General features: G+C 30.5%; 1 protein-coding gene across 1 annotated transcript in view; it reads left to right on the top strand.

Moving 5' to 3' along the window:
* Window positions 1-1,474: 1,474 nt before the first annotated feature.
* LOC143226501 (protein sprint-like) overlaps window positions 1,475-24,526 on the top strand; it is a 39,359-nt gene continuing 16,307 nt past the window's right edge. The window contains exons 1-10 of the mRNA XM_076457528.1: window positions 1,475-1,690; window positions 3,920-4,204; window positions 6,671-6,815; window positions 12,965-13,034; window positions 15,542-15,644; window positions 16,481-16,570; window positions 17,981-18,096; window positions 21,123-21,198; window positions 22,540-22,671; window positions 23,681-23,735. Of these exons, the coding sequence (XP_076313643.1) occupies window positions 1,652-1,690; window positions 3,920-4,204; window positions 6,671-6,815; window positions 12,965-13,034; window positions 15,542-15,644; window positions 16,481-16,570; window positions 17,981-18,096; window positions 21,123-21,198; window positions 22,540-22,671; window positions 23,681-23,735 (1,111 nt within the window). The 5' untranslated portion in view covers window positions 1,475-1,651. The remainder of the gene's footprint in view (window positions 1,691-3,919; window positions 4,205-6,670; window positions 6,816-12,964; window positions 13,035-15,541; window positions 15,645-16,480; window positions 16,571-17,980; window positions 18,097-21,122; window positions 21,199-22,539; window positions 22,672-23,680; window positions 23,736-24,526) is intronic.

Raw genomic sequence — 24,526 nt, 5'->3', positions numbered from 1 at the left:
TTTTTTAACGTAGGTACTTTTCCCAGAAAGTTGCAAATAATTCAATACAGTAAAACGAAAAGCAATATTTACTAATGAATATTTCAATTCTGTTGACGATATTTCGAGATATGCATTGCTTATTTAGGGCATGTTGTTAACATTTTTGTAAGCGGTATAAAACTCATTTTATTGGGCCCAGCATGGCCAGGTGGGTTAAGGCGTTCGACTCGTAATCTGAGGGTCGCGAATTTGCATCCCCTTTGCACCAAACATGCTTGCCCTTTCAGCCGTAGGGGCGTTATAATGTGACGATCAATCCCACTATTCGTTGGTAAAAGAGTAGCCCAAGAGTTGGCGGTGGGTGGTGATGACTAGCTGCCTTCCCTCTTATGTTACAAAACATGCTAGTAAACACCAAATTTATTCAAAAACAAGGTACAAAACTAAAGTCCGTACTATATAAAAGCTACACTACAAACACATCACCAACATAATTAATAAAATACAATGCAACAACTGCCACGATTTCTACATTGGAGGCCCGGCATGGCCAAGCGTGTTAAGGCGTGCGACTCGTAATCTGAGGATCACGGGTTCGCATCCGCGTCGCGCCAAACATGCTCGCCCTTTCAACCGTGGGGGTGTATAATGTGACGGTCAATCCCACTATTCGTTGGTAAAAGAGTAGCCCAAGAGTTGGCGGTGGGTGGTGATGACTAGCTGCCTTCCCTCTAGTCTTACACTGCTAAATTAGGGACGGCTAGCACAGATAGCCCTCGAGTAGCTTTGTGCGAAACAAACAAACAAACAAAGCTATTTAGTGACGAGACTCATTTCTTCGTAGAGGGTCAAAAAAGTCTGCATGTTTGCAAGTCTTCAGGTGAGAAACTTTGAGAATCTCACATCAATCAGTTCGTGAAACATCCCTTGAAGAAGATGTTTTGGGGTTTTTTCAGCTACTATGGTGACGGAGGCTTACATAATGTAGAAGGTATGATGCGAGAACTACAGTACATCGAAGTTTTGCAGAGAAGAGTCGTTCCAGAATTGAAAAAGAGATTTCCAGATGGATCTGGCATTTCTCCGCAAGACCTGGCTCCGTGCCACACATCGAAACTTGTGAAGAATTTTATGACTACAACCCGAATAAAGGTGCTGGATTGGTCTGGAAACTCTCCGGACTTAAATCCTATTGAAAATCTTTGGGCGATTTGTAAAAAAAAAAAAAGACTTCGGGGAAAAGACTGTACTTCGAAAGATAAGCTAATTGAGGCCGTAATTGAGATGTGTTACCGCGATCCCAAAATTAGTAAAGATTGCAGTCAACTCGTGGTTTCGATGCCAAAGCGGATTAATTATCTTCTGACAAATAAAGGCGGTCATATTATGTATTAATTTGTGAGTAATTTTTGTATTCTCAGAAATAAAACGCAAAAAATTGAAAAAATCGTAATTTTTTAATCTTCTTGTTTCAATTAATTTACCCAAGGGTGTATGTACTGAATCGAATGTGGTAACCCGTTTAACTTTTTCCAATTTTGAAACGGCTCCTTATATATTGTTACTACAGTGTATGATATGTGAACAATCAATCAACAGTTTAGAATCTCAGTGGAATGGTTTTTTCAGCTATTTTAATATTCGTAATGACGAGAATTTTAATCTGTGAATGATTACGATTTTTCTTTCGATCCAAGTTTTCAAGAAGGTAGGTTGTGTCATTTTAGTCTGCTCGAAGTTTCACTTTTTTTTTAATGTAAATACCTCTTAGTTACTAAGCTTAATAAAACATAATGGAACTGTATGGAATAAGTATAGTTACTTATAATTTTGTGGTTATTCAACTGTGTATATATATTTAAAAAAATTGTTTGATATCCTCCACATGCAAAATTTTAAAGGCTCGGCAACGTTTGTCAAGCCGTAACCAAGTAGCAGAAAGAGAAGTTTTTGTTTTACTTCCTGAATTATTGTTGTATATTTTAAGAATAATAACTTTCATCATTTTTTTCTAAATAGTAATAATCCATATACGTATACGCATAATGTGTAATAATTGAAATGCGAATGTATATTACAAAATACTAGTCCAATAAAACAGCCAAGACGAAGACTAAAGGTCAATATTGTATTAATGTATGTGTAACGAGTGCACGTACACCGCTTCAGGCAAGATGTGTCAGCTCGTCATGACTGAAAGGTTAGTATAATAAAAAAATAATAAATATATATGTTATTATATAGTGTTGTGAGACTCAAGCTACCTGGACTAAACATTTGTATTTTCTGTGTTTTAATATGTTATCGTTCTAGCATGAAAAAGCATAATTTATATTTCTTAATTTTTTATGATGGTTCTGAGATTGATTAAGTGATAGACCCCACCTAGTTAAGAGTGTAGAAAATAACATGAAGTCTTCCTGAAAATAAACATTTGAAATGTGTTTAGGAGATTTTAGAGATTTCTCAAATATTTGTGGTTTTGGGAATGAACAGTTTTTTAATCATAACATGAAATCACTTTGCACTGAAACTAGTAAAGAAAAATATTATTTTCCCAAACAAATCTTTAGTGAAAATATTTCATTAAAAAAATTTGATTTTTGTCAATACAAAATACTTGTAATCTTTGCTAAAAGTCTACAAGATTTTTTGAAGATCCTCAAGCTGTATCAAAAGTTATAACACAATACTTAATGTGCAAATGTGTAGATGAACTTGTGTATATTATACTGAGCCCTTAGTGAAAGAGTGAAGCAGATATTTTATAAATTTCTATTATCATGCTTTTATTGAGTTTGATATTTCTCATTTTTTTCTTTTGTAGAATTTAGAAAATCTTTCTCAGCTCAAGAATGTGTACAAAATTGCAAAATTAACAATGAAAACACAGTTTCACAAGAGAATTTAAATGTATATACTTATAAGACTTTAAGAACTTCTGAGAAGCTTGCACGTGAATATCCAGTGCTTTATAAAAATGTTTTCAGTGAATGTAGCTTCATCTTTTTTCTCATCCTGTTGTTTTACCAAAGCTAGTTTGTAACATGAAAAACAATTATGAAGATAGCAGTTGCTCCTTATCAGTCACTGAGGAATCCAGGACAAAGATTTTTTTCACACCTGGTTTAGAGGTAGAGAATTCCAGCAACAATGATTCATCAAGTGTAGACTTGGTAATTAAACATAAAACAAAAGCAGATTCTCACAGTCTGGATGAATATATAAATGATAGCAGCACAGTTTGTTTTTACAGTAGCTTAGATGATAAGGTCAGTGATTATGAAGACCTCGAGAAACTTGATTCTTGCAATAGCCGTAGTTCATCCATTAGTGTAGACTTTGAGAACCTGCAGCAACAAGATTCCTTTTCTTTAGATATAGAGAGCAAGAGCACAGAAAATTTTGGAAAACAACTACTGTTTAATTGCAATCAACCACATGAAGCAACAAAAGTCACTTTACCCAACCATCAGCAGATACAACTGGCTGAAAGAGCTATTTGTAGTGGTTCATTAAAAATTCAAAGTACCTCGACTGTGATTACAGATATGGAGGATGGAGGTTCTTGTAGTCCATTATATGCTCTTCCAGCTGATGCAGTTAATAATGTATGTGATGGACATGTTTCAAAACCCTTAGAAACTTCCCAGAATGCAATGCCACATCTAGAAAAGCTTAAACTTCAGAACTGCCTGAGAGACAGTTTCAAAAGAGATGAAAGTAGCCTTGGTTTCATCAATAAAACTGTTTCTAATGGTCCTGAAGTTTCTGCTCGGAAACATCACTCTGAAACACAGGAGCCTGAGCAAAGGTCAGATGAACATATCAATTGTTTTAAACATTGTAAACCTAAAGAAGGAAATTTACATATTTCATCAAAAGTTAGTAATGAAGAGTCAAATATAACAATAAAACCTCAAATTCTTTTAATAAGAGACTTCAATGCCAACAAGGTTGGGCCGAAGATTCATCATGGGAGTGGTGTGATCTTGAAGTGGAGAAAGAAAAACAGTTGCAGAGTACAGAGTCCTTATTTGTAGCATCTGATTTTACCAAATATGGAAAATTGGAAAGAAACAACGAACTACAAAATAAAGAGACTATTTGTGCAGATTATGATGGAATTACAGCATTTTCTGAACATTGGAATCAAGAGACGTGTGATCCTTTCTTTCATCCAAAACAAGGAACTTGTATTGAAAAATATAACAATGAAAAGGTAAAAATAAAAAAAGTTTAATATAAACTCATTAAAATAATTTTAACCCTATTATTACAGACAAGTTAAAAAATGTGCTTTCCCTAACCTTTTTCAAGGGTTACATTCAAAATTTAATTAAACTACTTTATTATCATTGTATATGAATAAACTTGAAATTAAAATGTAGTTAATGGATCAAATCTTTAGTTTATAGTTGCATAAGGAAATAGTTTTAAAATATCTCCATGCTCTCTTAGTAGGAGAATTGGCACATTTTATTATGCCTTCTCTTTAACTTATTTACTGTCCCTCCCACCACAAGAACTATGGCATTTAAAGTAAATAGCTTTTTATAATATGGATATTATTCAGGCAAAGCATAGTTTTTATAGTTTTCAATCTTGTTTGTTTACAAAATCATTAATTAGAAAACCAGACTGACTTGCTGCGCTGACCTGTCACATCCTTCCTTTCATCAGTTACCAATAGTTCTCTCTGATGCATTGTACGAAACTATTTATAATTAATAGAAATCCAAAGTCTGTCTATGAAATGATGTTATATCAGATTGTTGTATGTAAAGAGTATTGTCTATTTTATCCTTTAGTTTCAAGTTTATTCAAGAAAATCACATTGAGAAGTTTAGCCAAATTTTTGCATTGTTAAAAAGCCAGAAAAATTATAATAGTTATAAGACATTATATGCTTTTTGCATATTATTATTCTGTGTTTTTAGCTGTAGTATGTAACAAATGTTATTTAATGTGGTTGTACCATTAGTATGAAAAAAAATAGGTGCACGTTTTGCTAACAGTAGACAACAACAACAACCTAAATGAGTACTGTATTTCTTGTGCATTAATTATCATCATAAAGATAACTAAACTGTAAAAATTAGAAACTTAATTAGATTAGGTAGCATAATGAAAATTCTTCACAAGATACCCTTATAAGCAGCTCATGTGTAATTCAGTACAATGAATGAGCTAAACATTTGTCAAGTGATTTATAGTTTGTGGGGTTGGATTATTAGTTAAACATGACTGAAAGGGCAATAAAACAAACAGATGTATACCATTAGGAGCCTTAAAATATTTAGAATAAACAAATGTAGTTTGTTGTTACAATATAAAGTTATCCTAGAACAAAAAGGTAATGTAGGTTTATTTAAATTTTTTATGGTGTTTATGAGGTTGATTAGATTGATTGAATGGGTATGAAGTTAGCTTTGAACAAATAAAAGAAAATATAAAGTTATTTATATAAAGTTAAAAAATAAACTTTGGATATTTAAGAGGTTTTAGAAATTATGTAAATGAATTTTGTCAATTTTCAGATGAAGAGAATAATTTTTTATTTTAATATGAAAATCACTTTGTTTGTAGAGCATCTGACTCCAGATATTCATGGACAAATTTTTAAGAAATACTTCATTGTCGTTTGTTTACAAAAAGACTTGTAATGTTTGCTAAAATTTAACTTACAAAAACATATTAAAAATAAAAATGAGCAAAAAATTCAATTTCAGATGTGTTTATAAAATGCAAGATAACAATATGGTCTGTCCTCCAAAATTAGGGTTAGGTTAGATTACCTGAACAAAATTGTTTACTTTGCTTGAGCTTATGAAACTTTTGTCCAGTTATTTTGTCTAGTTGACAAAGCTAAGTATACAATAGTCTTGATATATATCATTCCTTATCCAAAATAACTGAATACATGCGAATGTAACTTAACTGTTGGCATCAAGTAATTTATTATTATGATTCTTTATGACAAAATTGTTATTATGAGTTATTATGATAAGTGTTATGATTGTATTTTGCCCCTAAAGAAGAAAAGTCCACCTTTTGAAAGAGCTCAGATTATAAGGTGTTTATTATTTTGTATCAGCTTACTGAACCTATGTGTTTTTATGGCATCTTGATTGTTATGATTCTTTGTGATAAAATTATTATGATTTGCTATAATAAAATTATGATTTGTTACAAGGTTGTTGTCATACTTGATTTACAGTTATTTCTGTCAGTGACTTAATAATATAACCCAGTATAGAAATATTACTCAGTATAATCTTTGCATTCATCTCAGTTCTATAGTATTAAAATAGTGTATAAAAATGCCTAGTTACATCAGCATGTATGAGTAATAATAGTGTTATTTACTAAAAAATGAAAGAAACATGAAGTATTATATTTTAAGATTATATTTAATTGTCATCATTAGCAATTAAATTGATGTTCATTGTTTTGAATGTAAGTTTGCTTCTTTAATGATGTACATATAATTTAAACTTTATTTTCATTGTTTCTGACTCATCATATATGGTTGAAAACAGTGACATTTACCATATGATTTGAGAGTTAATATATATAGTGAGGAAACTGTTTGTATCCTTTTGGCTTTTTAAGAAGATAAAACTAAAGTTTTAAACTATATTAATGCAGTAATATGTAAGCATTTGTAACTTTTTTTTTTTTACAGAAGGAAACGTCAACTTGTGATGCATTACATTACACAGCATTATTAAATAGTGGTAGAAAATCGACTATTGATGCCCAGAATAAGGATTTTACAAACTTTCTAGCAGATGACTGTGAGAAAAGAAACTGCAGTGTCCATGCTTCAGGTACTGCCCATTTGGTTGTAAATATAAGTATATAAAAAATATGGCAGGATGAGTCAAACATTCTAGACAATAACTCATTAGCTTTGAAGGAAGCCTAAATAGAAAAATTTTGACATTGGTCTAGGTTTCAATACTTGAGTTTTACTACTAAATATTAGTTTGGACCCAGACTCCAGAGATTGACACTAAATCCTTTGGCTACTGGAAAATGCTTGGCATTTACTTTAAAAAATTTGCCACGGAAATACCAGTTGTGGGTTTGTTTGGTTACAATGGATTTGGTGATTTAAATTTCCAGGAATTTTTTTTTTTGAATCCTCTGTTAGATTATAAAGTATAGTAAGGAGATATACTATATACTTAAGGTAAAAATTATTTTCTAAATTTTTACAAGTTTTCACAGTTTCCTATTTTAGATGTGCAAACAACAGGTTATTGGGAATTCTTACAGGTATATCACAGCATTTAATTAACGTGCTGAGCTGCTTGTGCTGGTTAATCAGACTACAGCTGCATGCAGCCATGCCTTCTGTCAGCACACTTCACAATAGCCAACTAAAAGCTCCTGTGTAAAGATTTATGTAGCTTAGGATTTTGTGTTAAGTCCAAAGTAACCTGTTTTACTTCATTTTTTATTCAGAGCAATCCTATAAAGCTCTTGAGTTTAGTTAAGGGTACTATTTTTATCACACTAAATTTGAGGAGTTTGTAATAATTTATATTAAAATAAGGTAGCTATAATTAGTGGGGTCTTGGATTTCTGTGAGGGTTTGCTTTGTGATAGTTTACCTTAACATGGGGTCATTTTGATTTAGTGTTTTAGTTTACTTTACAAGGGGAATGCATAAGCTGGAAAGAGCTCATGTTTACTTTTTTTTTGTCATTAAAGGTTTTATATCTTGTCAGTTCACACACTTAACACAGGATTACTTGCCTTTTATTATTTTTATGGTCTATTGTTTTATATTTGTTAGCCTATGTTTTTGATAAAATGTTTGCTACGTGTATGGATCTGAGTCTTTCCTCATTCCTTTTACAATTCTGTAGTTGCAAGCATAAGGGAAGCCTACCCTAAAGTCTGATATCTGAGAACCTGCTGTTGTTAGCAGGTCTAACTTTGCAGTTATTGCATGAGATATCACATAATCTATATTTGTGATGCTAATTACATTTCCTAATATCAAATTAAAATCATACAGGTAAGGATATTTAAACATTGCTGTAACATGCTGTTTACTTGTACAAGCTTTTAAACTTTGGAATCCCATCAAGAGATAAACTAGAACAACATGCATTGAGCTACAAGGAAAGGTTTTTTGTTGTTTTTTCATAAATATTGTGCTTTTTTATTAGTTTTTCATGTGAAATTTCTCTTGTTTATGACTATTAAATATTTTAACCTATTCACTATAGCTGGGACGTATGTCTTAGTCTGAATAATATCTAGCAAAAACATGGCCAGTGCTCTTTCCTTAGCATGGGCTAAGTACTACAGTTCATTGATATTTTGTTAGCTTCTCACTACTAATTTTGAACCCAGAAGACTGGAACTTGATAAAGTTATTTTACAGGAACTTGTATTACAGAGAAAGAATGCAAATAACTTGTAAACATGGTAATCAATCGGCAATTGGCTGATGTGACATCGACACCTTCTTACATGACTCATAATTGACTGTGACTGTTACTATTTTGTGCAGGTCTATTTCCAAATGTAGAAAATTCTTGGACAATGAAAGCATATTAAGAGTCTTGGAAATTCCTTGAAAATAAAAATGGCATTATTAAAATATGTTTGTGAGAAATAAAAAATTTCAGCTTATTAAAGCTTTCTGTTTTGATCCATCATTTTAATTTCTTATCTTCCATTATCTTTCACAAACCCCTGTACTTGCTTGAATGGTAACATAACTTTAAGTTGCTTTCGTATTAATCTGTACTGAGTCATGTTTTGCCTAACTATTTGAGTTAAAATAATTAGTGTGTGGTTTACATGTTGAGTTAGAAATCATGTTTTTTTGTTTTGTTTTTATCAAGCTTGAAATTTTAACCTTTTCCAAATTAAAAGGACATCACTGATATTCCTTCATTTTTTATATTTATTTCTCATTATTATGGTAGAAATATCTATCTAAATTATATGAATTTTAAAAGAAACTTACTAAATATAATCTGGTTTTAGTTTCAGAAAATTTGTACAATTTAACTTAGTGTTTATATTAGTTTATTCATTTCAAAATGTCAGAATGCTTGTAAATGATTTAAAAATTTGTCTCAGAATTTAATGCTCTTTTATTATTGATCAAAAATTTGTTTTGTGTATCCAGAGTCAATTTAGATATCATTCAGTGAATGATCTATCAGTAAACTAGCTCCCAACATTTCAGGCTAGTTAACAATATTTTTGCTAACTAATCTTGACTGAGATAAATTTATGCCTGATGAATTTAGTTTATTTTAAACAAATACTTTTTTTGTATTGTTAAAATACAATAAACTTAAACATTTTAAAGCCAGTAGAATATTTTGATATCTCCTGCTGTATTTGTCAAACTTTACTGTAGCTTTCAAATACACACAGTTTAATGATAAAACATTCTCACTAAGAAAAAAGAAACACCTAAAGATACTGTTAAAACACCTTAGACATGTGGTTTATTCCTTAGTCATCTAATCATATCCCTATATTTTGTTGCTTTTCTCTGAAGGGGTTGAATGTATTTACTTTCTCACCAAACCCATAAATTACTTCTCACTTACTTTATACGATTTACACTGTCTAAAATAGTTTATATTACTTCTGTCAAAATGTATTTAAACTTTGCTTAAAGGTCTTTTCAAAGCTAAGCTTCACTGAGGGCCTAACTCAGGTTATGTACTATAATAAACAAAGGTGGGAAAAAAAAAGATTCTATTAATAAAATCAGTTTAAGAGATGGAAAATTACCATAGAAACAAATCATGAATGGTTATATTAGTTTCTCAACAAATGTGTTATTTTTTGGTGGGAGAAAAATTGATATAATTGTTTGTAGGCAAGATTACTTGTAATTGTGAAAGTTGGTAATTTTTAAAATTTTCTCTCAAAAACTGAAGTAAATCATTAATTTCTATATATCCCTTCATGTAGCAATTCTGTATTTCATGTAGTCAAAACACACCATTTGCAAAAAGTACTGAAAAAGTAGAAAGGACTTTTTGTTATGCATATTTCCAGTTGTGAATGCTTGTGCTTACAGTTTCTCATTTGTGGTGAGCCAACTGAATGATTTTCTATACCAAAGAATTAATTTTAGTTTGTTGCTTTGTTTTCTCCATGTATCTTCCTAACTAAACTTGGTAGGAAGATACATGAGACTAAAGGACATCAAATAATGTGGTTACAATCTGCCCTCCCTACCCTGGGCCTTGTTTGTTTGCTAATAACTTCACAGTTTTGATCTAATTTTCATTCCTAAATTTCTTATATTGAGTTTTTTCATTGAATATCAGTGTTGAAGTCAAGACCTCAGCATCTGAGACCTTGCAATAAAGTTAGAAGAATAAAAATCACATCCATCAGACAAACTTTATTACCATCTTAACTTCAAATCTTTTACAAGATAACCTGCAGTCTTCGTTTTAATACCTTTTCCTATGCAAAAAACAAAACAAAAACTTGAAACTTGTTTTCTAAGGGTTAGTGAATTGTTTATAATTTTTTAAGTTGAATTGGATCACAGTATATCTACTAAACACAAAATATCAGGGATAATTACTAACATTTAATAAATATGTTCACTAAATGAAGTTCATACAAATTTACAGTAAACCTATGTGAAATGCAGTGTACAATAGCAATTATTTTCAGTTATGTTTTTTTTAACTGCAGACTGATGTACGGATAATATGGCAGTTGATGACTTAAATAAAAATAACAGAGGTTCTATAAACTTCATTGCATATGTGTAGTATGAACTATTAAGAGGTTTTACTAGTAAAACACCTTTGAGGCTTTTCTTTGTCTTGCATAAACTTCAGTGTAATTGGTATTTAGTACTTAATATTTCTAGGTGGGCCTAAATACTAGTCAACTTAAGTTCACCATCTTGTTTTTTTTGAGCCCTATAAAACATCAACACCCAAATAGACTCGGATCTTCTAAAGTGTGGCCTCAAGACCTTCATCACTGTTAAAAATGTCAAACATTCACATTTTTTTTTTGTCAGGAAAATGGCAACCAAAAGTATGAGGTCAGATCTTTAAATTAGTAAAAAATAAAAATAAAGTACAGTAAATTAAAGTGATTGTAACATTTCTGTAATGTAGAGTAAAGTAGTTGTCAATTATGTATGAAATACATTACATATATAGATACAATTTCTAGACTTAATTTATCTGTTCAAGACCTACATTAAATCTTTGTGCTTTTAGATCTAAGTCAACTGCCTCTGCTTGTAGTGATCACTAAGAATGAAAAACCTGTAGGAACAAAAAATGAGTCTCAGAACTTTATATTTAATCCTTTACAAACATTTCATGAGTGAGAGTTAAATATTGATTGGTGGAAGTTTTTAGGTGTAGGTGGGAACGTACGAGTCTTGTGGGTGGAACTTTCTAAAATGTTTGTGTAGAACTAAAGACTGAAGAAATGAGGACTAACAGGCCCAGCATGGCCAAGCGTGTTAAGGCGTGCGACTCGTAATCTGAGGGTCGCAGGTTTGCATCCCCGTTGCGCCAAATGTGTTCGCCCTTTCAGCCGTGGGGGCGTTATAATGTGACAGTCAATCCCACTATTCGTTGGTAAAAGAGTAGTCTAGGAGTTGGCGGTGGGTGGTGATGACTAGCTGCCTTCCCTCTAGTCTTACACTGCTAAATTAGGGACGACTAACGCAGATAACCCTCGTGTAGCTTTGCGCGAAATTAAAAAACAAAACATACATTAATTTGCCCAAAGTTATAACGTAATGTTATACTGTTCATATTTTGAAAACTCATTTCTTTGTTGAAAATATCTAAAGATAACTTCCAACTGTGTCTGACTTTAAAACATATTAGTGAAGGTATTATGATGATAGTATTTATGAAATATCTTGTATGAGGAAACATAACATTACTGTATTTGATACAATGCAGGAGAAAAAAATAACAACCAATAAAGCATCTATTTGATAATGACCACACTTAGTGTTTAAAAAGGTCACACCTGTTTTAAGAACTAGTTTTACATACTGTAAAAGCTGTAACTAGTAACAAAATATACTTTATTGGTAAGTAAATACAAAACAATAATATTATTACAGAACAAAGTTTATTGTTTTTTACTTTAGTTTTTTTTTCCTGTGTTAAAGTGTTACATGTGTTCATGTAGCTTTCTCTGCAAGTAGTTTTCAAGGCCCGGCATGGCCAAGTGCGTTAATGCATGTGACTCGTAATCTGAGGGTCGCGGGTTTGCATCCGCATCGTGCCAAACATGCTCGCCCTCCCAGACGTGGGGGCATTATAATGTGACGGTCAATCCCACTATTCGTTGGTAAAAGAGTAGCCCAAGAGTTGGCAGGGGGCGGTGAGGACTAGCTGCCTTCCTTCTAGTCTTACACTGCTAAATTAGGGACGGCTAGCACAGATAGCCCTCGAGTAGCTTTGTGTGAAATTCCAAAACAAAACAAGTAGTTTTCAACAATTCTGGATCTACATGTCTCAGAAATTATTGCAATGGTATTTATCTGCAATCTTATTTATGTGCTCCTGTTGTTAGGAATGTTGTGACCAACAAAATTATGAACCCATGGTTTGGTGTGTAAGTAATTTAGAAAAATGTTGAATAAGGTGATAGACCCCTTTAATAATTCTGAAGTTAATATGTAGGTCACATAACTTATATACATTCAGTGTAATAAATTGTTATGGACCTCTTTAATAATTCTGAAGTTAATATGTAGGTCACATAACTTATATACATTCAGTGTAATAAATTGTTATGGACCCCTTTGATAATTCTGAAGTTAATATGTAGGCCTAATAATTTATGTACATTCAATGGAATAAATTGGATATTAACAAGTCAAACCATAAGCATCAGTTTAGCTTTTTTGTGTGTGTCTTTTTACTGATGGTGGAATTTTGTTTTATAAATTTTAAATGGGAAATTTTATTTTTTCTCTTAACAGGTCATGTAACAACTGCACCATGGAATATCCATACACCACAAGATGAAACTATTAGAAACTACATTTTCAGGTGCTCTCTTGCATGCCAAAACTTTCTTACCATGTACTTGAGAAAATTGTTAGTTGTATTAAATTGTATACCATGTATAAAAAATTAAATTTATCTACTTTAAATACTTATATGATGAGTAATTCTAAATATTCTTTAACTATTTGCAGTTGTTGCATTTGTAAAACTTAACTTGTTGGTATTTAGGAAGATTGAGTGAGATGAAAACATAATTTTTCTAAACTGTTTGTGCCAACTTCAGTATTTGTGGGTTAAACACAATTTTTGTTTCTTGGTGTTTGCCAGTAAGTTGTATTAAAGTTATAGTTTCTATGTTAATCATTTTGAGTATTGTTTCAGTGAAATTAATAAATTGCATGTGTTAGTGGGGTAACTGAGTTGATGAATTTTGTTAAATGTAGAGCAGATATTGAATATACAGTTACCGAGCTTTTCTGTTGCTGAGGGTGATTTCAAGTTATTTTAGAATTTGTAAACCATGATTTTTAAAGGAAAAAAAAAAGGTGAGGGAGGTTCTTTACAGATTCAAAATGCAAGAAAAAATGTAAGGTAGGATTGTGTAATTGCCCTGATAAAGCTTAATATTTTTTCTGTTTCCATGACATTACAATTGATTTACTCATAAGAAGATAGAAATGACACTATTGATTGTACATTATGGAATTTTAAGAAAAACTGTATGAAAGCAATATTAGGACAGTAGCTGGTTAGTCCGTTTCACCTGTATGGAGTTCACACACAAAAGCCAATGTTTGTGATGATACGTCAACTCAGATATGCTTGCATATTTCACAACATATTTATTATTTAAATAGTTCAAGTGAACCTGAAATCGTAGTCAAACAAAGTGATATCTTTTTGCTAATCTATATCTATGAGGTAGTTTGTGGGGTAACTGTTACGGTAAAGAGCATAGCTGTACAAAGTGTTATCCACAAGTGTTCCTAAGTTTCTGTAAAATAGTTTTTGGGTTAACCGTTAAGGTAAATAAATCACAGTTGTGCAGAATGTGATGTTTCTATGTCAGGTGACATTCAATTTTTATATGTAAGTTTCTAAAGTTATCAAGAAACTGCTTTCTAATGATATAACAAGGCTTAAAATGCATACTCTGGCCCAGACAGATGTATGTTAGATATGCTTGATGACTTAACATCACTACTTAAATATTGTATTTGTGGAAGACATGGTAATCAGTTGTTCCTCCCCCCCCAAAAAAAAAAAAATCTAAATTTTTAATTGTTTGTTAATGCAAGGTTTGTCTACAACAAATTTACAAGCCCTCAGAAAATGTGCTGTTAAACATTCTTCTAATAGTTCAATGAAAGGGCATTTGTTAGCAATGTCCAAGAGAATGTAGAAAACCTCAAATGTTACCTTTATGAAGGAATAATGTTTTTCATTAACTCACCACTGAAGATCATAAAATTCAATTTACTGCTACTCGGGAAAGAAAGTTATTTTTATTATTGCACTTCTTGTGTTGAAATATGTTTTCATATCTACAAAAAAAAAACACCAATCAACAATATAATTGAAGGTGTTGGAAAGTCAAATAAATGCTCAAAATAAGCAATTTTAATATAAAACTTTTCTTTCATTTCTTTACACACTGGAACTTTAATTTTATTTCTAAAGTTACAATCAAGTGACAAGCAGCATGGTTTCACACTTCTGTTCCATTCTTACTCCAGCATGAATCATTTAAAATTCTATTGTTTACATAATGACACTGTTAAAGTAATGGTTTGAATAAGTAAACTAAGAAACAATGTTGTTTAAGATAATCGAATCATACACATGTGAAGACTGGCCTCTATTTTCAAGGTGACCATGTGGGATGGACAGAAACATGGGAATAATGCAGGAAAAATATTTTATAATAAAGGAACTTACAGAGCTTTCTAGTAAAGCCATTTCATGAGGTAAATGTTTAATAAGGAGTTACCAAATAAAGTTTCTGTACTGAAACATAAAAATGTGTCAGAATGTTTGGTATGGGTATTAACACTTATTAATAAGCAGAGAACAATGCTTCGACCTTCCTAGGTTATCTTCAGGTTAACAAAGAGAAAGTTTGCTATTAATTATTGCCAGGCATGCCATAAGGATGGGAGTATAAATGGGTACGAGATTATAGGGGACATTGCAGTTGGATGTCAGGTTATTAATTAGTATATGTATAAAGGTGTTCCTTTGTATTGATTTAATTTTGGTTTTAGTTGCTGTATAAGCAGGGCTTCTTTGATTTTGTGTTTGTTTTTATTTGTTTCCCTACTTAGTATCTGGGAGTTTTATATGGTTATGTTGTGTTTATTTGTTTTGCAGTGTTCAGAAATGTGTGAAGGTGGTTTTTCTTTTTTTTTTGTTCTTTGAATCTAGTTTCCATTTTTAATGATCTTATTTTGTTTTCTTACTGATCCAGATTTAAACATATTTAAGTTAGTCACTTTGTTTTGTGTAAGATTACTGAAGCAGTTATATTTACTGGCTTTTCTCTCTCGTAGCTTAGCTAACGATAGTAGCACATTTTTTGCCAAGAAGATTGACAGCTTCATAAAATGTACTAAAGAAAGCCAACAAGTAAATCCAGAAGATTATCTGAAACGTGTAAGAGCATTAAGTTTGCATAAAAGTTGTACATGTATTTGTTAATCATGAATAAGTTTATTGTGGTCATAAAAAAACTTAAGGCAGTTTTGTTTTGAATTGTAGATTTGGTAATTGTGAACTTTTTCCTTTTTAGAAACGTTCAATTAATTTGATTAGAAAATACTTAGATAGGTTTACTTCCATGATTGTGGTACCAGTTTTGTACATTGCATCTGTATTTCATTAAACCTAGCTTCATTGTTATCTATTTATAATTTTTTAAAATCAGTCTGTGTATGGTAAATAATGTTTTTATGTATGTAAATAACAATTTTCAGTTTCCAGTGAGGTATATGTATATGTGAATTGGTAAATTTACAAACAAAATTTACCAAAATAATAATACCAAAAACTTGGTTTTAATTGTTTTCTTGTTGTTCACCATATGCTCTTTCCACAAATGGCCCAGCATTGCCAGGTGGGTTAAGGCGTTCAACTTGTAATCTGAGGGTTTTGGGTTTGAATCCCCCTCACACCAAACATTCTCGCCCTTTCAGCTGTGGGGGCATTATAATGTGACAGTCAGTCCCACTATTCATTGATAAAAGAGTAGGTTAAGAGTTGGAAGTGGGTGGTAATGACTAGCTGCCTTTTTTCTAGTCCTACACTGCTAAATTAGGGACAGCTAGCACAGATAGCCCTCGTGTAGCCTTGTGCAAAATTCAAAACAACAAATCCTCTTTCCACAAATGATTTAAGCATCATTAAGTTACAAATGTAAATGGATGAACATAAGGTTAAAATTAGTCATTTAGAGTAAGCTTTGATATTGTCTTCACATTTTCATCTCATAGATCAGACAATTCATGAGTGGCTTGAGTAACTTTCTAATGAAGAATGGGGAAGGAATGTTTGCTGAAATAATAATGCAAGAACGAGGCAAGGTAAGAGAAAAAAGTCTTAAGTTCACAGACAATAATTGTTGCATGTGTAATATTTGCATGATGTTGGATAAACAAAATAATCTTAGGCAAATTCACTTTTTGAAAGTTGGTCATTGGGTCTCAGATGACTTTAAGATTGAGGTTTTAAAGGTCCTAGATGCATAATTCTTATCAGTGAATTATAACTATCAACTTTGTTTTGACACAGTTGAAATATGATACTAATTAACTGTAAAACTATTACTAACTTGGACTACATTATTGTCTGTTAACTGGTAGAAATTTCTAGTTAGAAGAGGATATACACCTTTGCTTATTGTAAGCTACTGCCAAAGAAATTTGTTTTAATTATTATTAGTCATTGTGATGTTATATCACCCACACATTATAAAAGAGTGTCATGTTTTACCGCTTTACATGAGTTATACACCTTAAAATTTGTTGTCTCATACTTGACTCTTACAAACAGTTCCAACTTAGTCTATGAATAATGTCACTCATCTGACTGGTATTGAGTGAAAGGTCTGAAATACACAATGACTTATATTAAAAACGTGGTTGATTATTATACATTTATTTATATATTCACTATTAAACTGAAATAAACTATTCAGTAAGTAAACAAATAGTTTGTATGTCAGTTTGTTTAAAAATGTGCATCATCTTGTGTACATGTGTTTTATATTGCCATGAATACAGTTATTAAGTACCTAATATTCAAGATTTACTAACACTTAGTTATTTCTGCTACTACAGTTGTTAACAACAGAAAATAACACACAGGAATTTAGTGTTTGAATTTTTGCTCCTTTGGTTAGTTTACTTTTGAGTGTCAATAAATTAATATGTTTGAAATATAAAACAGTAATTGATACATGCTAAAAATGAATATTATTTTCAGATAGATAGAGGATATCTTTGATTTTTTTTGTCACAACAGTAGACAGTGTGAAACTTCTTGTCAACAATGCACAGCATCTGAACATTTTTAACAGTAATGTGAAAGGTATATAAACATTTTTAACAATGTTCTTGCAAAGTTCATTGTTCTTAACAATAATGCACAATATGTGAATGTTCTCAACAATAGTGAACATACATAACAGTGCAAGATGTGCCAGTCAGGGTAAAACAGTTAGTATGTCATTATGTATTAGCAGAAATATTAGGATTTTAAAGAGTGGAAAATAATCAGGTTACTTTCTCGTAATGTTTTTTTAAAATGCAGTATTAACCATAGCAGCTAATTTGAGAACAAAAAATATGTTGTTCTGAAGATATTTTTATTTTTTGCATTTAATTTTGGAAAAAAATCAGCTTACCAAATGACATTTTTATATATGTCATTTACTTTCATGTGACCCAAACATTAAATGTAAGGTTGTGATGTTGAATTACATTTCTACTTAGCTACAAGCAAACAAGTTTTTGAATATGGATTTGATAATAGAGGAAACTCTTCATGAGCTGGTGATCAAACCATTGAAGGATGATATATATTTCATTTTAAATCATAAACATTCAAGGTGAGAACTTATAAATTGATAAAATAAAGACCTAAGCTTTTGCTAATTACTGGTTTTATTAGTGTGAAAAAATTTGTAGTTATGGTTATTAGGATCTGTTAAAATACCTAGTAATCAGTGTTAGAATTAGTAGCTATAGACATATACTTTTGTAAGTAGCCACTATCAAAATTTGTAAATCAAACAATGCAACTTTTTTTTGTTGTTAAAAATTACAATATTTATTTGTTATATACTTGCAATGTGTAAGCAATGTACAAATATTAATTGCTGTTTCAGTATTCTCAAGTGACCTAGAAAATTCAAATAGGCTTCAGAGTTAGTGGAAATGAGATTCATACTTGGAATGTATAAAGTCAAACCTGTGTATCACTGGGCAGCATCAGATATTAACCCTTTAAACACTTCTGCACAAGTTATCATATTACATTAACAAGTAAATTAAACACCTTTACTTTCAATTTATGTGAATTAAATTAGCATTTTAATGTATGTTATGATTTGAAGTTTTATGCATCTAAGATTTAAGTCCTTTATTTGAAAGCAAACCTTTAAAAACTACTAAACGCTTCAGATGTAACATTATGTGACCAACGAGCTATGAAAATTCTCTACTTGGCTTTCTGTATCTTCAGTAATATACTGTTAGTTGTGTAAACCTCTAAGATGCTTACATATCCTTTTAACTTGTATGTTTCAAAGTTCTCTGAATGACTGCAGTTGAAACAAGTAATAAATGTTTACAACCACTAATAGGTACTACATTTAGTTTTAACAGATTTGTTTTAGTTTTGTAGATGTTACATGCACAAATATAGTTATTAGAAAGAGCTCATTTTATGCTATAATTTAACTATGGCTATTTTGAATTTGGTACACAACTTTAGAATACAGGTAACTGACTGTACTTGTTTCTTACCAAAATATGTTAGATATACGGTTTAAATTGTTTTTAGGTAATATTTATGTTCTAAAATGCAAAGTAAAAAGCTTGCAAATTTTTTAAATATACTTTGCATCATGTTTCAAGGCTTATGATATTATGTGGTATATTAAAATTTTGCTGAAGGGTTTTGTGTCTGCCAGAAACACTTTAATTTGCTTTGAGAGCACTGTTGACTTGTGTTAAGATGAAGAATAAATGGAAGGACAGAAAAGGAAAATAAAACATTAAAAATTAACTATATGTGTAAAGGAAACAACTTGAAATTACTAATATAATCTTTAAAGATACCTTACAAAAAATTCTAAGGTATGTGTTTTTTTCTATTTCCTAATTTTGATTATTTCATTGCATGTTGATGATGATAGCTAGTTCGTGGTATAATAGAGAAAGTGAAAAATAAAATATAGACATTTACTGTAAAAACTTTTGATATTCATTTAGTAGGTTCTAGAGATTATTCAAATGAAATATCAAAACTATAAGATAAAGAAAAGTAGTTTTGTACTTAAAATGAAAATCATCTTGCGCTTGAACTATTTTAACAGTTTGTGTGCAGATAACTAGTATATATAAATAACATTTTTATTTTGAAGATGTAATTATTATAATGTTATTCTTTGTTTACAAAATAATTATAAACTGTAACAAATTTTTACTAGGTTTTTGTGAAGAATGTTTAGAGTTACCATGTGTTTCTTTGCATACATTTGCTTTCACAGTCAAAGTGATGCAAATTGTGTAATCCCACACTGATTATATTTATAATCAGTAACATAATAACATAATAATTATAAACTGTAACAAATTTTTACTAGGTTTTTGTGAAGAATGTTTAGAGTTACCATGTGTTTCTTTGCATACATCTGCTTTCACAGTCAAAGTGATGCAAATTGTGTAATCCCACACTGAAAGGGTTAATTATCCTTTTGTGAACTTTGGAGAAATCAAACAACTACAGGTCTTATTGGAATTAAGTGATATTTGAACCGAGAAAGTTATCTATGTAATTAAAAGATAAACTTGTGTGCGTGTGAGAGAGATTGCTTTGGAAGACTCTTAAACATCAAACTATGCAAAAATTAAATTAGTATGGACAACATTGTCATATACATAAGAAAATAGTGGATGCAGACAGTACTGTGCTTTGCAAAGGGAAAGGTGTTTTTGGATTTGATCTCTAATTCCTCAGAGCCCATCTCAGATAGCAGTATTTGTGTGTGAATTTCTTTATGTATTTACAGACAATTAGAATATCAGTATTGTTCTTTTGTTGAGTAGGGACCTGAGAACAGTATCACTAAGTTATAGTACATGTTCCCACTACCCAGGTTTTGAAAACATTGCTAGATCTAATTGTTTCTATTAGATAAGTTGATTGGTTTGTGATTTTTGATCAGACCATATGACTTGTTGTCCTTTTTACAAGAGGTGTTTGGTGGACATTGTGTTTTGGAATAGGTTTAATTTTGCAGTCAGTGAAACTTTATGCTTTCTGACCAACCATCAGGTTCATTCAGAACACAGTGTACCTAATCTCATATGTGAGTACTTCAGACAGGTTTTTAACGGATTTAAATACACAGCACTGTTTTTACATTTGATAAATTTTGGGTATTCAAATGTAAGGTGCCATAACCAAAAAAATGTTTTGGAAAGGAAGCAAGAATTTTCCCCCTAGTTTGATTCTGTAATAATTTCATATCATAGGATAACCTATAGTCAGTTGCAAATTTTCTTTTTGTGTGTTAATAATTTTACTTCAAGAGTTTTTAAAAAATGTGATTTAAGAACCTTCCATCTTCAGATTTTTCTCTTACCACAGTCTGTTCATAATGAATGTAGTATAATACAAATTGTTTGGTGTTTGTTATAAGATATTAATAAGTAGTATATTTTAAGTAAGTAGGCTGATAATCCATATTCTTAAGGGATTTATTTATTTTTCAGTGATTCTGTATCTTATGCCATTATTTTGTTTTGTTAATAAGTAATATATTTTAAGTAGGCAGGCTGATAATTCAGATTTTTAAGGGTTTTTATTTTTATTTTATATTTTGTCATTTATTTTTGTTATTTACAGGGATAATTCATTATTTTCACTAAAGGAAGGTATAAAATATGCTAAAAGTAAGACTTCCCGGGATGTTGGAATTCGGGTAGGAAGAACGACTTCTCTTTTTATAAGTTATTAAAAAAAATTGTCAAATCAAGAAGGCTTAGGATTATGGAAAGAAAAAAAATATAAGAACTTTCAATGAGTCAGAGGAATACTGTGATAGATCTGTAGTAAGCTTCATGATGTGGTATTAGATATTCTAAAATAAAACTTGCACCTTTGGAGTATAAAATTGGAAACGCTAAATAATTGAATGTTTCAATGGAGTGTGTATCCTACTCTTACATTCAATAATTACAGCACTGAGAGATACATATTTTGGTGTTTTATTTTTAACACATCAATGGCTAATCTATATAATCCTGTAGTGTGATATTTAGAAACATATAAATCTTTGAGAAATGCCTCTCGTTGTCTGTGCTTATGGATTAAAGCACTCATAAAATATTTCTTTCTAGTTAATTTCTAACTTCTAGCCACTGGATATATCATGCTTAACATTTAATATTTTTTATTCAGTGATAAATTGTAATTCTTAGGATATTTTGTGTTTTAATATTAAGATATAAAAGCAATCAAAATTAAAGTATATATAGCATTATATAAAGCAGTGATTTCCAAACTGAGGTCTACAAGACAGTCTCAGTGAGGGCATTCATATGTGCACAGATATTCTCTTTTAAACTTACCTGACATCTAACAGAGCAATATTTTCAACAAGAATATTATTTATTGCAATAAATAAGACCACACAAAATTACTTATGTGAAATTTTTCTTGTTTTCTTTTTACTTTCATAGAATAATTACTATGAAAGTAAAGTGCTTCAAAGTGGCTATTATTTAAAACTTTTATTACATTTTTAGATTGGAGTCATCATCTATGGTGTTGGAAGGGTCATATTAAATATATATGTATATAAATTGAAATGCTCATAAAACGATAACAAAAATTGTATTTGTTGTATGACCTTTGATGAATTTAACCCTGCATGTTAAGAGTAGAAAACTGTAGTTTTAACTTTGTATTACTTTTTATGAAACTTAAAAAGTAAGTTATGTAAACCTGTATCTTGACAGACAAATTTAAGTGTTTTAATAACTAGAAACTGTTGAGTATCAGAAAATAAGACTGTGTTATGTCAATGTATGAGTATATGTAGTCAATACTTGTGAAGAGTTTTTGCATTTTTTATGCCACTATCTTGCATGTAAAGAAATGTGGAACACTTTCTGAAATTTCAAAAATGTGTTTTCTGCAGTATATTATTTGATTTGATATATTTAATGTACAAAAGACATATGATTCATGATTTTATAAATATTTAATAGAAGTTTAAAATATTTAATTGTCTATATAAAATACTGGACTCTATTTTTAGAAGGAACTGGAACCACCAGACTCGGGCTGTCTTGTTGTTGTAAAGACATATTTTAAACAAATGGAAGATGAACACTCTCCTTTGAAGAAACTTGAGAGTCTGTTAAGAGCAATGTCCTTTGTGTGCAATAATGTAAGTTCATTGTCTGTAGATTTACAGTCTCATCGGGAAGGACTTCTTAAGGATGAAAAATTTCATTCCTTCAACACCTTTTTGGCAGTTTGAATTTTATATTGGTAGTGTCATTACTGATTCAACAAGACAAAGTAGGGTTAAGAACTGAATCTTTTGTTGATTGATTGATTGATTGATTGATTAGACGATGTTTGATAACATGTCCTTGAAGTTTAGAAATGTAAATCCTGTGATAAGAACTATGATTTATATTTTTGTGATTACAGATGAGATGATTTATGTCAACACTGTTAGGGTATTTGGAAAAATAATATCCTACCATCTTTTAGCAAAATCAGGAAATGTTGAAAATTTATAAAAAGGATTGTGTGATAAATTTGAACCACATAACTCATTATATTGTTTTGTTAAAATGAAGTCTTGAATGTCATGTGAAATAGGGTTTCAACAAAGTGTAATGTTTATATTTTCATAAATATAAAATTAAATTTTGCTCTAGGTTTTTATGACAAAAGTCTTAGTCTGTTACTACTTTCAAACTTAGAAGTACATAAAAATCAAAAAAATTAAGTTTGCCTTTTCTTTCCCAAAAATATCTCTAGGATGCTGGACATATGGCAGTCAAGCTCAACTGCAGTGCTGTATAAGTACTAACAATTCGTAGTTATTAAAGCTGATAATTAATTATAATAAGGTAGTTAAACAGTGCTGAATGATTTTAGTAAAAATACCTTCAATGAACTTCGTGTTTCCTGGATGTTGTACAACTTTATTGTGTATGTATATACTGTACATTTTTTTTTTCAATATTTAATATATTTCTTTTCAACGAAGCAATTAGTTTGTAAATGTTGGGAAATTTGTACTTGTGTTCAACTATATACAGGCTTGTTAGGTTTCCATTATTTTTATAACCAGTGGCCTGTATATATTTGTGGTGTCTGTATATATATATACACACAAGTATCACCAATATTAGTTAAGAGTTACTTGACATTTTCAACAGGTGCATGAAACTGGAAGTACCCAAAGGAAAGAGCATACTTCTATAGGTGCTGATGGTAAATAAGATTTATTTCTATTATTTGCAGAATTTTGTTTCTAAGTACATGAAGAACTGTGTAAGTGTGTATAATTAGGTTGACACCGATAAGTCATGCTGGCTTGATCAGCAAAAATCATGGATCTTGCATAAAATTCAAGAGTTATGAACATTTAATTTTTCAAGTTGTATTATAAGTGCTTTAAGAATAGTTCTGCAATTAACTGATAAAGTTGTGTGCTTAATGAACAATCCAATACATAAATTGTAATAAAATACTAAAAAAATAATCTAGTAAATAACTACTAAAGATAAGCATTAAAAGAAGAATTCATTGAATATCTTAACTATGTGTTAATGCTACAAGAATATAGAGCAGCTCTGCTACTGTGTTAAAAGAGCAGTCTAATGAAAGTCTTATTAAAGTGAAATGGTAAAAATACAGTCCAGTGAATGACTAGTAAAGTTAAGTGCTATAAGGTCTCATATTTAACTATTCTAAAGTACATTTATTTAAATATAGAATGACATGATTAAGTCTTGAACTATTATTTGTTTTTTTATTGAGAATAATAATAAATTCATCACCATAATCCAAACATTTCAAAGCAGGATGAGCTGTTTTCAGTTCCTCTAGATATCAGAAGGAAAAAACAAAGATTTACTGAAGCAACAAACTACATCTATAAAAAATTAAGTGAATATGAAAAAAAAATGTTATATTTCAAATATAAGACATTCAGTTTCTTAAATGTGTATGATATTAATATGTATAGTTTATTGTTTTTAGATTATAAAAATTCTCACCAA

This window comes from Tachypleus tridentatus, chromosome 9 (genome assembly GCF_004210375.1).
Source record: "Tachypleus tridentatus isolate NWPU-2018 chromosome 9, ASM421037v1, whole genome shotgun sequence".
Taxonomy (NCBI): domain Eukaryota; kingdom Metazoa; phylum Arthropoda; class Merostomata; order Xiphosura; family Limulidae; genus Tachypleus; species Tachypleus tridentatus.
Note: the sequence above shows the minus strand (reverse complement) of the source record. Positions and strands in the feature narration are given on the sequence as shown.